This window comes from Monodon monoceros, unplaced genomic scaffold, assembly GCF_005190385.1.
Source record: "Monodon monoceros isolate NGI ecotype Baffin Bay Population unplaced genomic scaffold, NGI_Narwhal_1 Super_Scaffold_13, whole genome shotgun sequence".
Classification (NCBI taxonomy): Eukaryota; Metazoa; Chordata; class Mammalia; order Artiodactyla; family Monodontidae; genus Monodon; species Monodon monoceros.
In genome coordinates this window covers 1,345,684-1,360,105 of record NW_021703769.1, presented here as the reverse complement: position 1 = coordinate 1,360,105, position 14,422 = coordinate 1,345,684, and the positions used below count along the sequence as shown (strand labels likewise).

The following is a 14,422-nucleotide window of genomic DNA, read 5'->3' as shown; positions in this document are numbered from 1 at the left end:
GAGCTATTTGTGCTCTGCTCCAGACCCCGTCCCCGAGGCATTTCCTCCGACGCCCGGCCCTGGTCGCGTGGCTGCCAAGGGCCCTGAGTGCTTGTGGACGTGCAGGTCCCCAGGTCCCCCCCGTCACCGATCTGACCCCCGGCCCTGAGTGTCTGCATTTTACTGGCCCCTCAGGTCGTCCGGATCTGGGTGGCCTGTACCGCAGCCCCCCCTGCTGGGAGGGTGGGGTCCCTGATCACAGAGGCTCATGACTTCGTGGGGACACCCAGGTGGTGAGAGGGGCCGATGCCCTCAACACAGGGGGACTGATTCATGCCTCGTGCCCCCGCGTCCCCAGGGTTCACCCAACGCTGCCTGCTGTGCCCGTCAGAGGCACGAGACCCACAGGGGCCGCTGGGGCCACCACTGCCCAAATCCTGGCTTGCTCTGTGCCCCCTACCCTGGGCCAGGAGGGCAGTAGGGGGCAGGACAGGGACCTGACCCGAGTCTGCCTGACCCCGAAGTGATGACGTCTCACAGTGTGGTCCCCAGGCTGGGCCCTGCCCACCCCACCCAGTGTCCTGCCCTCATGCTGGTGGTGACCTCGAAGCCACCCAGTGTTTACGGGTCTCGTCAAGTCCTACTGATGCCCTTGAGAGCTCCTGACGTGACTCAGAGTGGCCAGTGAGGTCCAGCTGCCCGGCCCCCAGAGATGCGTTTCTAGGCGAGGCCGGGAATCCCACAGGTGATGGGGAGAGGCAAGCAAGATTGAAATCTTTATTTTACATTTTTTTTTCTTATGGCAGCATTTGTCTTAAAAAAAAAAAAGGTCAACAACACGTGGAAACTGAGCTGGTTGAATCTCTGAGGTACAAGTTCACGATGAAGGAACACATTCGGGAAGCTGCCACCAAGGAGGAGCATTTTTAAATATGAAAGCGATGTTTTAAATAGGACGGCGCAATGGTTTAGATGGCTCACAAAATTTAAAAGACTTTTGAATCGACCTGGGAGTTGGGGGGTGGGGGGAAGCTTTCACTTGGAAGACTTTACATTAAAAAAAAAAAAGCCAGGTTTCTGGCTTCCGTGGAAAAATCAGAAGTTCTTGTCGGTGAAGGGCAGCAATGGGACGGAGGGACGCTGTGGCCCTTCTGCAGGGCATGCTCCCCGCCCCCCCCCCCCACCGCCTCTGCCCTCGGGCTGTCAGTAGCCATTCATCAGCCCCCGTGGGCAGAGCTGCCCCTAGCCAGCGCCCCGACTAACTAATTTATCACCCAGCCCTGGGAGGGGACAGCTTTGTACGCGAAACGGGAGTTACTGCTAATTCTGCTGGGGCAGTCCCAGGTGAGCCAGGACCTGTGGTCACCCAACCACCAGCCCCGAGAGTGCCCGTGTGGGCCAGAACTGGGCCCCGGGTACTCTGCCCATCAGAAATGGTTACAATCCACAGATTCAGTCAGAACAAGGCCCTTTACTGCTCTGTCTGGGAAAACTGTCCAAATAAATACAAGTCCACGATGACTACAACGTGAACGCCCCCCCGACCCCGGGTGGCATCCTGGTACAGTGCGCGACCTGCACATCTGTCCCTGGCCATCCCGTGCTCCGAGGAGGGCAAGGTCTCCGTGCCGTGGCTCTATGGTCGAATGTGGGAAATGGACGGCCCGAGGCCAGGAGGCCCCCCAGCAGGCTGCCCTCCTCATCCCTGCTAGCTGCCTGGCCTCAGTGATTTCACCTGCGATCCTGGTTGCACAACAGGAAGGTGGGGTTTTTCCAACGCCTGCAACCCGTAAACATGATGATGGCAAGCCTTGAGGACAGAAGTCAAGTGGGGGTGGGAGCCCCAGTCAGCCATGGCCGGAGTGGCTGGTAGGGTTCAGAGCCTTGCCCTACATTTGGGGGTCCCTTGCTGTCTGGGGAGGGGCTCGAGCCCTTCTCCCACCAGCCTTCCTCCTGTTCTGGGGCCCGACTGCCGTCTGCACGGAAGGCCTCCAGGTCCGGCTGGCTCCAGTCTCTTCCAGCGTCTGGGCTGGCGGTCTCTCTGCTGGGCTGGAGCGAAGAAGTAGCGAGGTGGCTCCTGGTGGGGGCCCCGGGGACCTAGGCCAAGGCCAGCGCACACCAGGCCTCCTGGCGCAGGGTCCCGCCGAGGCCGGCCTGGGGGCCCAGGGCTGCAGAAGGCAAGGCAAAGTCCTCGGGCTCGAATTTGAACTCCAAGTGGCTGGGGGCCAGGGTGTCGTCCACCTGTGTGGAGGCCTGCAGGGAGGACACGGCACGCGTGAGACTCGGGAACAGTGGCCGGCTCACTTGAGGTTGGGAGCCCTCTGACAGGGCGATTTGCCCTAAGGGGCCTCCTCAGCCCCTGGAATGGGGTGGGGACCCCTTGTGAGGATCAACAGGGGCTCTCAGCCGGCGTCGGCCACAGGTCAGTTCCTGGCACCAGCGGCCAGCTGCGTGTCCGGCCCCAAGCTTCCGGCAGGGGCCCGTGGGGGCCCTGACCTGGCTGGGGTGCCAGGGGTCCCCCAGGAGGGGCCTGGGAGCCAGCTCTGGGCACCCCATCCCACCCTGACCTCTTTACCTGGGAGGTGACGCTGGGCCCGGGGCACGAAGGGGATGCCAGACTGGGCTCAGGTTTCAAAGTGGCCGCTGAAATCTCCAGGTCAGGGACAGAGGCCGGCGGGGAGGCTGTGGTGTTCCCTGTGGATCCTGGGAGGGAAGGCAGGGCATTTACAGAAGCTGCCAGATCTGGTTGCCTTGGTCACGCGGGGGGTTGGAGGTGCTGGGTGTGGCTTCCTCCACTGGACCTCCTGCCCCACTGCTGGGTGAACTCCCGCCACCCCAGCGCCTCCCCAGACCAGACCATCCCAGGACAATGCGGGGTATGTGCACTTCAGGACGATGATGCTTGCACCAAACATGTGAATCTCTAATGGTGGAATGTGAGATACTCAAAGTGATTCCACAGGGAGAAGGTGTGCCTCACTGGAGGGCCTGGGCTCCCTCCCGGCCTCCCACAGCCCTGGCCTGTGAACCTGAGGAGCCTTTGGTCTTGGAGATGCTCTTCGGCTTCCGTTTCCGTGTCTGGATGCTTTCCTTCTTCATCGCCAGGGGCCGCGGTACCTGGTGGGGTTGGTCGGGAGCAGTTGGACGGCTGCTCCCCGTCCGAGCTCACCCCTGGGGCCTCTTGCATGGCCACCTGCTCCGATCTCAGCCCTGCAGAGCTGGTCACTCCTGCGGCCCTGTTTGGGGAGCTGCTACCCCCGGGCTTGGCACTTTCGTCCAGGCCTGGTGGGGAGAAGCCCGTCCAGGCCTGGTGGGGAGAAGCCCGTCCCACCCCAGCCTCCAGGAGCCGGGGGGCCAGGAGGGCTCTGGGGGTGTCCAGCCTCTGCCCCCGGCTGAATGGCTGCGGGGAAGCCACAGTGATGCTACAGCCTCTGTGAGCCCATCTGTACCACGGGCCTAACCGTAACACGTGGGCACGTGCAGGCAGTGGGGCCACGTGTGCACAGGCGCGTACACGCTCAGCTCAGGCCCCGCCCGATCCACACCCCTGCCCCCCCGCTCCTCAGCCCCGCCTCGGGCCAGGGAGGGTCCCGCTCACCCCGTGCAGCTTTGCGTAGAGCCCGCAGGCGTTGCACACCGGCTCGCCGTCCGCGCTGCGCCGCCAGAGCGTCGTGCTGGTGGTGCCGCAGTTGCTGCAGCAGAGGCCGGCCCGGCGTGAGGACGACTGTGGGCAGGAGGCTGGGGTGAGCAGGGCTCGGGGCTGGGGCCCTGCCGCTCGGCTCAGCGGGGCAGGTGCACCGGGCCGGGATGGATGGATGCTGGGCTCGGGGCGTGGGGCCGTGTGGGGCTGGGTGAGAAGGCCTTTGGGCACTAAGGTCCTGAGGCCTGCCCGGGATTCCTCGAAGCCGCGACCTGGTGCCCTGCTAGCCCTGGGACAGGTCACTTCACCCTTCTGGGCCTCAGCTTCCCTATCAGTAAAATGGGGGTGACAGCAGACCTGCCACAGGCCTCTTGTGGGGTCAGGATCTCGTGAGTAGCCCAGCAGACAGGCAGCTGGGTGTCTGTTGCGGCCTCTTTTTAACCAACGCTGGGCCTTAGCCCCGTATTTCTGTGGTGCAGCAGCACCCCTAGGAGTCACAGGGCTGCCCTCGGGTCCGGCCCCGGGCTGAACATCCAGGGGGCCTGCCGGTCCCTCTGGGCCTTGCCTCCCAAGACTTGGGGCTCGAGCCCATGCTCAGCTCAGCACCTGCGCCGGACTGTGGGCCACGGGTCCCCGATGCCCACCCCTGCCTTGCTGCTCACATGCTTCACACTGGGGCAAGACGGCCCTTCCAGAACCTTCCAGAGGCCGACCTCCCAGGTCCGTATCCAACCAAGGTCCCCAAACCTCCCTGCACGTGCGGGCCCAGTGGGGACCCAGACAGGGCTCACCCAGGAATCGGGGCCTAACGAGCCTGGGGGTCCAGGGGCTCTGCCGAGCTGGCTGGCTGGCTGGAGAGCAGCTGTCGGAGGCCTGACCCCGGTCCTCCCACCAGCTCAAGGTCCTCCAGCTCCCACAGCCCAGTCCCTCACTCCCAGGCAAGGATTCTGCCCGACTCCCATTTCGGTGTGTGCATGGGGTCCTGTCCCCTGCAGTCTGGGAGCTCCAGATGCTCTCTGCTGCCCAGGGCCCCCCAGGGCACCTCAGGCCCAAAGCCCCTCCCTCGCCCCCCAGCACAGCCTGCGGGTGGCACACCCCTCCCCAGCCCCTGCCCTCAGATGCCCTGAATCTGTCAGACCTTTTCCTTCATTTGCACGGCCCCTGCCTGGTCCAGTCCCCTGCCCCCTCGCCCGGACCACAGTGATGCAGGGTCTTTACCCCGACCTCCCCGTGGCAGCCGGGGTCAGACCAAGTCACATCCGCTACGGTGTTTCAGTGGCACCCCGGGGCACAAGGACAGAAGCCCGTGAGACTCCACACTCAAAATCGTCCCAAGGACGTGTGTTCTCTCCTCAGTACTCTCCAGACCAGGACCAAGCCAGAGGACCACCAAAAGCAAGATGGACGAAAGAAGCCCCAAAAGGAATCTGTCCTGGGGTAGGGCTGAGCTCTCCGGGATAGCCTCAGTTGCCCCGTCTGTCTGCCGTCTCTGAGGTCCTTCCTTCTGCACTGAGGGAGCTGCCAGCCTTGCCGACTGTCTCATGCCCACTCCCTTCCCCCAGGCTGTCAGCTGTTCGAGGGCACAGGCTCTCCCTGTGACTGTCCCGGGAGGGAGAGTGGGGCCCGTCTGGAACCCCCGGCACCAGCCGTTCCCAAGAAAACGCAGAGCTGGAAACGCCTCCTCGCCCTCCCCTCCCCCAGGCCCAGGCTGCCGCGAGAGGCTCCAGGGAATTGCGCCCTGTTTAATCTAAGGCTCGGCCTTCGGTCTCCAGGCAGGACTCTGCCCCAGGATCCGGAACAAAAAGGCCACAAGACGAGGAAGGGATGAGGCCTTGGAGGCTTCAGAGGGAGGGCAGGGCGGGAGCTCCCGGCCTGGCTGGGGAGACCCCATGCTCTGGCCGGCGGCCTCCAGGCCACGGCCCGCACCTCCAGTGGTCTCCCCAGGCTTCCTAGGGGTGGGACCTGTGCACCTGCTGGAATGGAGAGAGCTGGCGGCTGGCCCAGGCCCAGCAGAAGCGGAAGGGACGGATGGTGGGACACACTCTGAGGCAGGAGCCCTGGCCCTGGGGTCAAGCAGGCCCCCAGCCGGAGGGCCTCCCTGGGAAGACGGCGGCCACATCCTGATCTTGTCTAGAATGCAGCTGCTTTTACTGGACACAGTTCGAGTCTCCCCCGCTCTGCTCCCTTCTCTCCTTTCCACCTGCCTCTTGGCTGCCGGGAGCTGTGTCCACATGGAGGCCCCCTGCTCTCCCGGAGCCCACTCCCAGCCCTGCTCCCTGCCCCGGCCCAGGATCCCCTGACCCCCAGTCCATCCATTTTCCTAAGGTGGGAGGAGGCCTTGGGACCTCCCCAGGGTTCCCAGATTTAGCAAACAAACAAACAGGATGCCCAGCTAGATGTGAATTTCAGATGAGCAGCAAATACTTTGTGTAAGTATGCCCCATGCAACATTTGGGACATATTTATTCTAAAACGCTATTCGTTGTTTATCTGAAATTCACATCTACATGTGCATTCTGTATTTTATCTGGTGACCCTAACCTACCTTCTTGGGCCCCATCGCGGTCCCCAACTCCAGCTGTGCCTTCAGACCAAGGAGGGGACCATGGCCTGAGGCCCCTCCTCCCAATCCAGCTGGGACCCTCAGGGTCTTTTACCAACAGCTGCTCCCTTCGAGTTCACATTGCCATCTCACATTCCCCCAAAATTTTAGCATCATTCCTGTAGGAATCACAGGAATGCTGTCTCCTTGGCCGGCCGTCAGGCCACTTCCTACTAAAATCCTTCCTACCGAAACACTCCCGCGAGGGTGTAAAGAGACCCACGCGAAGGCTTCACGTCAGCACTGTTTCCAACAGCACGCCCGCAAGGCTGCACACATGTGGGCACGAGCGCAGACACACGTGCACCCCAAGCGTCCCCCACGGTCGCCCGTGCATTGCGGAAGCAGTGGAGGTACACACACCACTGTGGGTCCTGGGGAGAAGCTACAGCAGCTGGACCGCATGTAGGCAGGACACAAGCCCAGGTGGTGTGAACCCATCACCCAGACCCTGGGGGTGCCGGGGAATCTGGAAGCCACATTTGAACCTCTCTCCAGCGAGCATAAATTAAAATCGAGAAACTAGAAATTAGACTAAAATCAAGAAAATGGGAAAAAAGAATGACCTTGAAAAAATTCTCGCAGTGCTCGCTCCTGTATCTTTTTCCATCCCCTCAGCTGCCTGCGTTTTACAGGGGGAACTGAGGCTCAGACAATGAGGGGCCAGAGGTGCGGGGGTGGTCCCGGAGGGGACAGAACCTCCTTTCTCGGCTGAACACACTCAGCGGCCACGTCCCCGGGGCTGCCCGCACCCCCTGGATGCACGGAGCCTCCCTCTGTCCTTCCTCGCTCGCGGTCGGGACAGACCGCCAGGCCCGGCCACTCTCAGGGCCCTTAACTGCCAGGCCTCTCCAGGTTTCGTTTTGTTTTTCTTTTTTGGTCTGTTCTTTTCAAAAGAAGTGCAACTTCAAAGCCAGCAGCAGAGCCAGCCTGAGCTCCAGGCTCCGCGAGCATCCGGACACCAGGGGAATCAGGGCCGTGGGCAGCGCAGAGCTGGGTGGGGGGCTGGCGGAGAGGCGGGGGCATGGGAGAGCAGAGGGCGGCGACGCGGCTGGGAAAGTAAAGGTTGCAGGTGGTGGAGCCGCAGAGATGCTCCCGTTTCAAACGGGTCCTCTGGGTGCTCTTGGCAGGGGAGACGTGGGGACACTTAACCTGATGGACGGTGGGAGCCTGGCGTCGCTCGGGGCACAGCGTGCTGAGGACACAAGTCTGTGAGGTGGGCTGTGCAGGAAGGAGCACCCAGGTCGGTGAGCCTTTGAAGGATGCTGGGCCCTCCGTGGCGCCGGCCACGTCCCGGAGCTGGCGTCAGAACCGGCCTCGGGATAACAGGCCTGCCGTCCGCGGACCCTGGCTGCTGGGCTCCAACATTTTGGGGTCAGGCCGGGCCGAGGGGCGCTCGTAGAGCCCCTGGCCACAGGGACAGGACCGCCCTCCCTGCTCGTCTACACTGATGGAAGCCTCGGGTCAAAGGTGTAACCCCCCAGCCTGTGACCGAGGATGTACACGGGAGGCAAAGGGTAAAAAAGACAGGTTCCTACCGGGAGGGGGGTGCACGCTTGTTATCGTCACGTTCCTGTATCCTTGGTGACACGCTTCTAGGACGTTTGGAATTATTTGCAAGAGGGGAGGATCAGTTCTTCCTGGAGGGCCCCCTCCTGGGGCGTCACTTCTGCCTGCACGCGAGGGAGGGCGAGGCACTGGAGCGGGGGCAGGTCTGGGGTGGCCGGCCCAGCCCCCATGGCCAGGAGCACGTGGCCTGGGCTCTGGTCTCAGGACTCCAAGAATCTCAGGGTTTTCACAGCGAGCCTGGCCCTGCCAGGACCAGCCACCGGGCAAGCCACGGGGCCGCCTGCCCTGAGTGACAGGTGGGCACCCCGCAGCCAGTCAGAGGACCCCCCCCCAGGATGCTGCTCAGGAGAGACAGGGAGCAGAGAGAGGGGCCCTGAGAAATCCCCCGGGCCCAGCCCCACTAGGCAAACGCTTCCTTGGCATGTTCTACAATCAGATCCAAGTGGGCCTGGACTCGGGGGTGTCCAGGGCCGGGCCGATCCTGAGGCCTCGGGGAGACAAGCAGTTGCGCAGGGATCCCTCACCCTGGGGGCCCCCCAAAGCTAAATATCCCACGTCCTCAGACTACGAAACGGGCCTCGCCAGGCCAAGCGGCCGACCCCGGCCCTCCCACACCGGCCACGGCCGTCCAAGTGCTCTGCACACGCCGTCTAATTGACCTTCCCAGCAGGCAAGGGGGCAGTCCCTGAATTCATCTCACAGGGGCCTGGGCAAGAAGACCCAGGGCAGGAGCAGGGTCTCAGCCCTCGTGGGGCCCTCGTGGGAGCCTGAGGCCACAGTCCTGGTCCGACCCCAGGGCTGGCCGCCAGCGGGCTGCATGCCCAGGGAAGTCACTCAGTGTCTCGGAGCCCCGGGTGGTCATCCGGCTGATGTGACGGTAAACGCCTCAGGGTGGAGATGGTGGCCCTGGCCCGCCCACCCCCAAGGTCAGGAATTTTCTGCTGGGAGTTGAGCCCCGCGAGGGATGTGGGTAGAGGCAGGGAGCCCTGCATCTCCCGTTCAGCAGTGCATCCTTGGCACCCAGTTTAGGGCTTGGCCCGGGGACAGTGCAGGGAGCCAGAGGAGGGGACCGGCCCGCTGCTCGGGGTCAGGTCTGGGTCGCACGCAGCCCCCAGGACCCTGTCCCTTGGCCTCAGTTTCCCCTTCCCTGAGGCCACACCAGATATCAGGCCGGTGCAGCATGCCTGGGGCTGGGGGCATGATCAACAGGGGCAGAGACGAGACTTGGGGTGACGTGGACTCTGAGGCCCCCCTTCCTCTGAGAGGCACAGCATGGGTGGAGGGAGGCTGGGGGAGCCGCAGAGCCCCAAATGCCAGGCCAGATCAGAGGAAGAAAAACAGCGGCTGCCCTCAAGCTGCCCGACCGAGTCAGTCCTGCTTCCTGCCCACCCAGTTTGGGGCCCCAAAGCGTCTGGCCCCGGCGCTGCCATAGCCGGGCCTTCGAATTTCCAGTAAAGGCCAGCACCCGACCGCCCCGTGGCCCAGGCCAGCACCTGACCGCCCCGTGGCCCAGGCCAGCAGCCATGGCGCAGCTATCCCACAGCGTCAGCCACGGAAAGCCCTTCCACACTCCTCGGGGCCCGACACACCAGAACCAGCCGCCTGGCCCTACAGGGCTCACGCCAGCATCAGCCCAGAAACACAACCCTGCCCGGACCCGGAACCGGGAGCCACCGCAGCCTCACTGACTGGACAGCTGGCCCACATCAGCGGGCCCTGCCACTTATTTGCAAAATTACTTGAGCATCAAAATTTGCCTGTGAAATGGTAGAGAACAAAGGACCCTGAAACCTTTATGCTGCTTCTGGGACTCTGCCCTGCTGGGGGCAGAAGTCGGGCTCCCAGTCCCTTACTCGCTACCCAGCCATACAGCAGAAGAAACCAAAAGTGAAAACAAGTTTTGCCCAGGGAACAGCCACAGACCTGGTCTAGTCCCATCCTCGCGGTATCAGAGGCAGCGGGCCCAGGGTCCCTCCCCCGCAACATTCAACGTCCTCCGACAAAGCCAGCATTGAGTAGCCACTTTCCCCTCCAGTCCCCTCCCTGGGGTCAGGTCACCTTGCCTCTCTGCGCCCCCCCGACCTGGCCAGCCCAAAGCCCCTTGGAGCCGCAGGGCTGAGCCCTCAGCGGGGGCAGAGTGATCCCCTGCCCAGGAGGTTCAGGCCCGAGCTTGGGACAGCCGAGTTCTTCTGGGAGACCCCGCAGACAGTGTGGGCGCGTGGCCCCCAGACCAGGGGGCCCATGACAGTGGACCGGGCGCTGCCACTCCGCCCGGGCCTCCTGGGGCCCCACTGGCGCCCCGGCCGTGGCCGCAGAAGCACCGCCCCCTCCTGCCCTGTGGCTGCCCTCACTCACCAGGCGCTTCTGCGGCCGCGTGAGGGGCCGGTTGACGCCGTTCATCTTGTGGTAGAGACCGCAGGCGTTGCACAGGTAGTGGCCGGTGCCGTCCCGGCGCCACAGCGGCGTGGACAGGGCCCCACAGTTGACACACTCGCGCCCCTCGCCGGGGAACTCCTCCAGGAGGTCGGCCGCTGCGGGAAGGCGGGTGGCTGCTGGGTGAGGCTCTGCCCCTTCCTGGGAGCCGCCATGTCCACAGCACCTTCTCCTTCCCTTCCTTTTTGTGCCTTTATTTTATTTTGCTTCAAAATCTACTTTACCTTTCTTTTTTAAGTTTAAGTTTACATACAGTGAAGTTCGTGCCAGGTCTCAATCACTCCTCAGGGCTGCTTTAAAAGGTGGGGGGAGGGTGAACGAATCCAACCTCGGGGCAGGCGGCAGGGAATTGCCCCGCTCTGAACAGGATCCAGCACCAGCACTGGAAATTTTAATTCGCTGGGGAGGCAGGAGCATCTACACTGGCAGAGGACGAGGGCCTTGTCCTCTGCAAAGTGGGTCGATCTGGAGGGCGGGCAGTGGCAGTGAGGCCGAATCGGATCGTGGGATCCCACGAGGACCGCGTTGCCTTCACTGTCGGCCTGCGCGGTCTCAGCACTGTCCTCCCACTTGAGCTGCTGGGGCGAGGACTCCTGGCCCCCAGCAGACCTGGCCAGGCGCTGGAGACACTTGGGCGCCGGGTGGGGGCAGGGCGGGGATCAATCATCGCCTGGCCAGGGGTGGGCGCCAGGCGTGGGGCGCCCTGGCGGCCCGGCCAAGTGGATCCCGCTTCCTGCGCTGAGGCGCTGGGGGCGGGGTGTAGGCTAAAAGACTGGGCAGCAAAAGAAGGCGTGGCCCTCAGTTTTGAGGGTGGGGTGAGAAAGAGCCTGTGGCGCCCTCGACTCAGGAAGGAGGGAGGGAAGGGGAGCAACTCTCCGCTTTAAGGGCCTGGAGTCCGATTACTCAAATTTATACCCTGGAGAGCGATTGCAACTGGGTCTCAAATTAGAATACATAAACATTCTAGAACAGAGATGAATGTGGTGGTTTACTTAGATAAACCGGTATTCTGAGCTTTAAAAAATAATCATTTCCAAAACTTTTCATAAAAACGTTTAATGTAGGCTCTAAATGGCTCGATCCCAGAATACTGGGTTCGGATGGATGAAAAGTACAAATATCAAGGTGTGTAAAAAGAAACTCAGGACGGGGTTTTCATCTGGGGGCGGGCAGCCGCTGCGTTCCGTCCAGGTTTACAGGTCCCAGGGGTTCTGGGCCCGCTCCATGCTGGTGTCGGACCCGGCTGGGAAAGCCCTGACTCTGGAGGGTGCATTTCGTAGGGTGCGGGTTTGCACCCCAGTACGGCCAGCACCCAGGACCCCAGTCAGTGGAGCCACCTCCCAGTCCCGCACTCACCGAAGGTGGCTCTGTGGCCCGGGAGGCCAGCCGGGCGGCCCTGTAGGCTGTGCAGGACGCTACCGTCCAAGGGTCCAGAGGTCCAAGACGGGGCCACCTCGGTGCTCACGTAGGCCGGGTACGCGGTGGGGTACGAGGAGCCCACGGGCCGCCCGAGCGGGGCCGGGTACTGCTCGCGAGCCAGCATCGCGCCCTGAAAGGCGCCGCCGTCCCGGGCCCCTGCGCCGCCGCCGCCGCCAGGTCCCGGGGTGCTGTGCGCAAAGGGGAAGGCGGTGGCCCCAGGCGGCGGAGCGGCCGGCGGGTGCGGGCTGCGGGAGCCGAATGCCGACGAGTCCGCCGCGGCTGCCTGCGTCCAGACGGGATGCCCGGCGATCGCGGGAGCCCGCGGGCCCGGCTCACACGCCGGCAGGTAGGGCAGCATGGAGGGGACGCGCGCCGGCGGCACGAACACCGGGGAGCCGGCGCCCGGGGTGTGCAGAAAGGCCGCCGAATCCGCGTAGGCGGCTTGGCTGGGGCTCGGGGCCAGCGCCAGGCTCTGGTACATCTTCCCTGGCGCGGCCTTGACCTGCAGGGAAGAGGGACGGGTGTCGAGGTCACGGCCACTGTGCCCCGCAGGTGCTGTCGCTCAGGCCGCGCTCCTCGCTCCCCAGCCCGGCGGTTCTTGGGGCGGGTCCTGGAACCTGCAGGAACAGACGGCAGGGGGCGGGGGCGGCTCGGAGCGGCTCATGGGGCATCCCGGGTGCAGCGGGAACGTCGAGCTCACCTCCTCCCCAGCCGGGGCTTCGGAGGTTCCCGGGTGGGCACGGTGGGCGCTGAGAAGGAGAAACCCGGCAGGTCCGCAGGACGCAGGGTCCGGGCGCTGGGAGAAGGCGCCGGGCTGGGGAGGGCGCGCTGCCAGGCCCAGCTGGGTACTCACTGGCTGGTCGTGAGGACCGGAGGGCGCGGAGGGAGCAGAGGGCGCGGGCGCGGCAGGCGGCGACAGGCGGGCTGGAGACTGAGAGCCGGGGTCCGCGCGGTTCCGCAGGGGATCCCGGTGCTCCGGCCGCCCCTCCGGGCCGCCCCGCCCCGGCCCGCCCCCGCCGCACCACCCCTTCCCTCCCGGGGCCCTTCCCTCCCGGGGCCCTCCCCTCGGGGTCAGCTCCGGGGCTGCGGCCGCGTCGCCACGTGACCGGATCCGGCTGGGCGCGCGGGGCTCTGCGGGAAAGGCGACTGGAAGCACGGCGCGGGGCACCCAACGCCGAGTCCCGGCCAACGCAGGCGGTACGAACCAGCCGGGTGCTTGGTGCCCCAGAGTAGTCCAGCGCGAAGACTTCTCTAAATTTGTTTGGGGTTTTCGCAAATCCACAGCCCTCCCTCCGCCAGTCCCAGGCTTCCGCTAAGGCTGGCATAGTGTCTGGTGCCGTCTGTGGATGAGTCCGTGAATGTGGCCTCGTCATCACGGACACAGTGGTAAAGACCCCCTAGTGCGCCCCTGGTCTGGGGCCCAGAGCAGGGGTCCTGCTTGCAAAGGGACTGCTTGGCTTCGTTTCCCTGAACTCAAACCGCTGTACCATGGCCACTGCCCCCGCGAAGTCCAGGGGGAGTCTCACGGTTTCCTCAGTTTCTTACCAAGCAGGGCAGCTGCCGCACTCATTCCCAGCTGGGGGGGGGCCCAGGTCGGGTGGGCAGTCTCCATCTGGATGCACTTCCTTTCCACAAGGTCCCTGCCCAGCTTCTCGCCTCCACCCCTAGGTGGGCCTTTTGCTTTGGGGAATTCCCAAAGAGTCCCCTCCAGGCACCAGAAATGTGGGATGAGTGGGTCTGGAGGTGGCTCCTGGCACTCCCTGGGTGGGCCCGCTGGTGCCAGCACCTTGGTGAAACGGGCCACCTGAGCAGCTTCGCTGACTGATGACCCAAGCCTCCCCACAGAAGAGCAGGCGCTGGGCGCCCAGGCTGGGTGGGAGCAGGGCTCACCAGAGGAACCTTGTCTGCTCTGCTTTGGGCAATGATTGTTTTTCGTTGGCAGAAATAGGCCGTCCCTGGAGTCCCTTGTCGTAGGTCCAGGGATGCTGACTGGGGCCAGGGCGACTCCACGAGTGCCAGGGCACTTTCGCCTTGCGGAGGGGTGGGGAGGCCTGGCACTCGCTCCTCTCCATGTGCTCAGGCACCAGACTGTAATTCGGGGTGCACATCGGGCCACCCAGGGCCCCTGGAATGTGGCAGGCAAGGCCACCACTCTCACCCTGGGCTGGGGACCCCGCGGAAGTTTCCAGGAGGGCTCTGGACTCTTCACAAGCCTTGGCAGTGTGCCATTGGGAGAAGGAGTAGGAGTCTTAAGTATCCCCTTTACCCACCGCTCCCAGGCCCTCCCCCGCCATCAGAGCCCCGGGTCCACGCTGCCGCGATGGTCTCCCATGGTTACCTGCTCCCCATGTGCTCCCCTCGGGGGGTCGAAGCGGCCCCTCCCCGCCCTACCCCCTGCAGACCCCGCCAGTGGATCTCGGCTTTCTCTCTTTCGCAGTGGGCGGGGCCCCAGGAGAGCAGAGAGAGGTCCCCGAGAGCTCAGGGTCCTGGAACCTGGCTGTGCCACGGGCTCCCGCGCGCTCAAGACTGCGGTCTCACCAGCGAGGTCCGTCAGCAGAACCGGCGCCGAGGCCGCGGCACCGCGAAGTCGATAGAACCCGCGCTGCCTCCGCGGTCCTCAGAGCCCAGGGTACGGAGAGTTTGAACGACACCTGAAGATGCCCCGCCAGCACCAGGGGTGAGGAGAAGTGTAAAAGGGGAGTCTCAGCTCGATGGGGGTTGAGACACCCCTCCACTCAAAAAAAAAAAAAAAAGATCCAAGGAAAAATGGAAGATCCACA

General features: G+C 64.0%; 1 protein-coding gene across 1 annotated transcript; it reads right to left on the bottom strand.

The window, feature by feature from the left end:
* Positions 1-1,196: 1,196 nt before the first annotated feature.
* Positions 1,197-12,530, bottom strand: GATA5 (GATA binding protein 5). Its single transcript, XM_029221281.1, has 7 exons — positions 12,343-12,530; positions 11,580-12,144; positions 10,146-10,321; positions 3,578-3,703; positions 3,009-3,096; positions 2,555-2,682; positions 1,197-2,232 (listed from the first exon to the last, which is right to left on the bottom strand). Exons 2-7 carry the CDS (start codon positions 12,121-12,123, stop codon positions 2,077-2,079), a joined length of 1,218 nt encoding a protein of 405 aa, XP_029077114.1. The 5' UTR covers positions 12,124-12,144; positions 12,343-12,530; the 3' UTR covers positions 1,197-2,076.
* Positions 12,531-14,422: the final 1,892 nt, after the last annotated feature.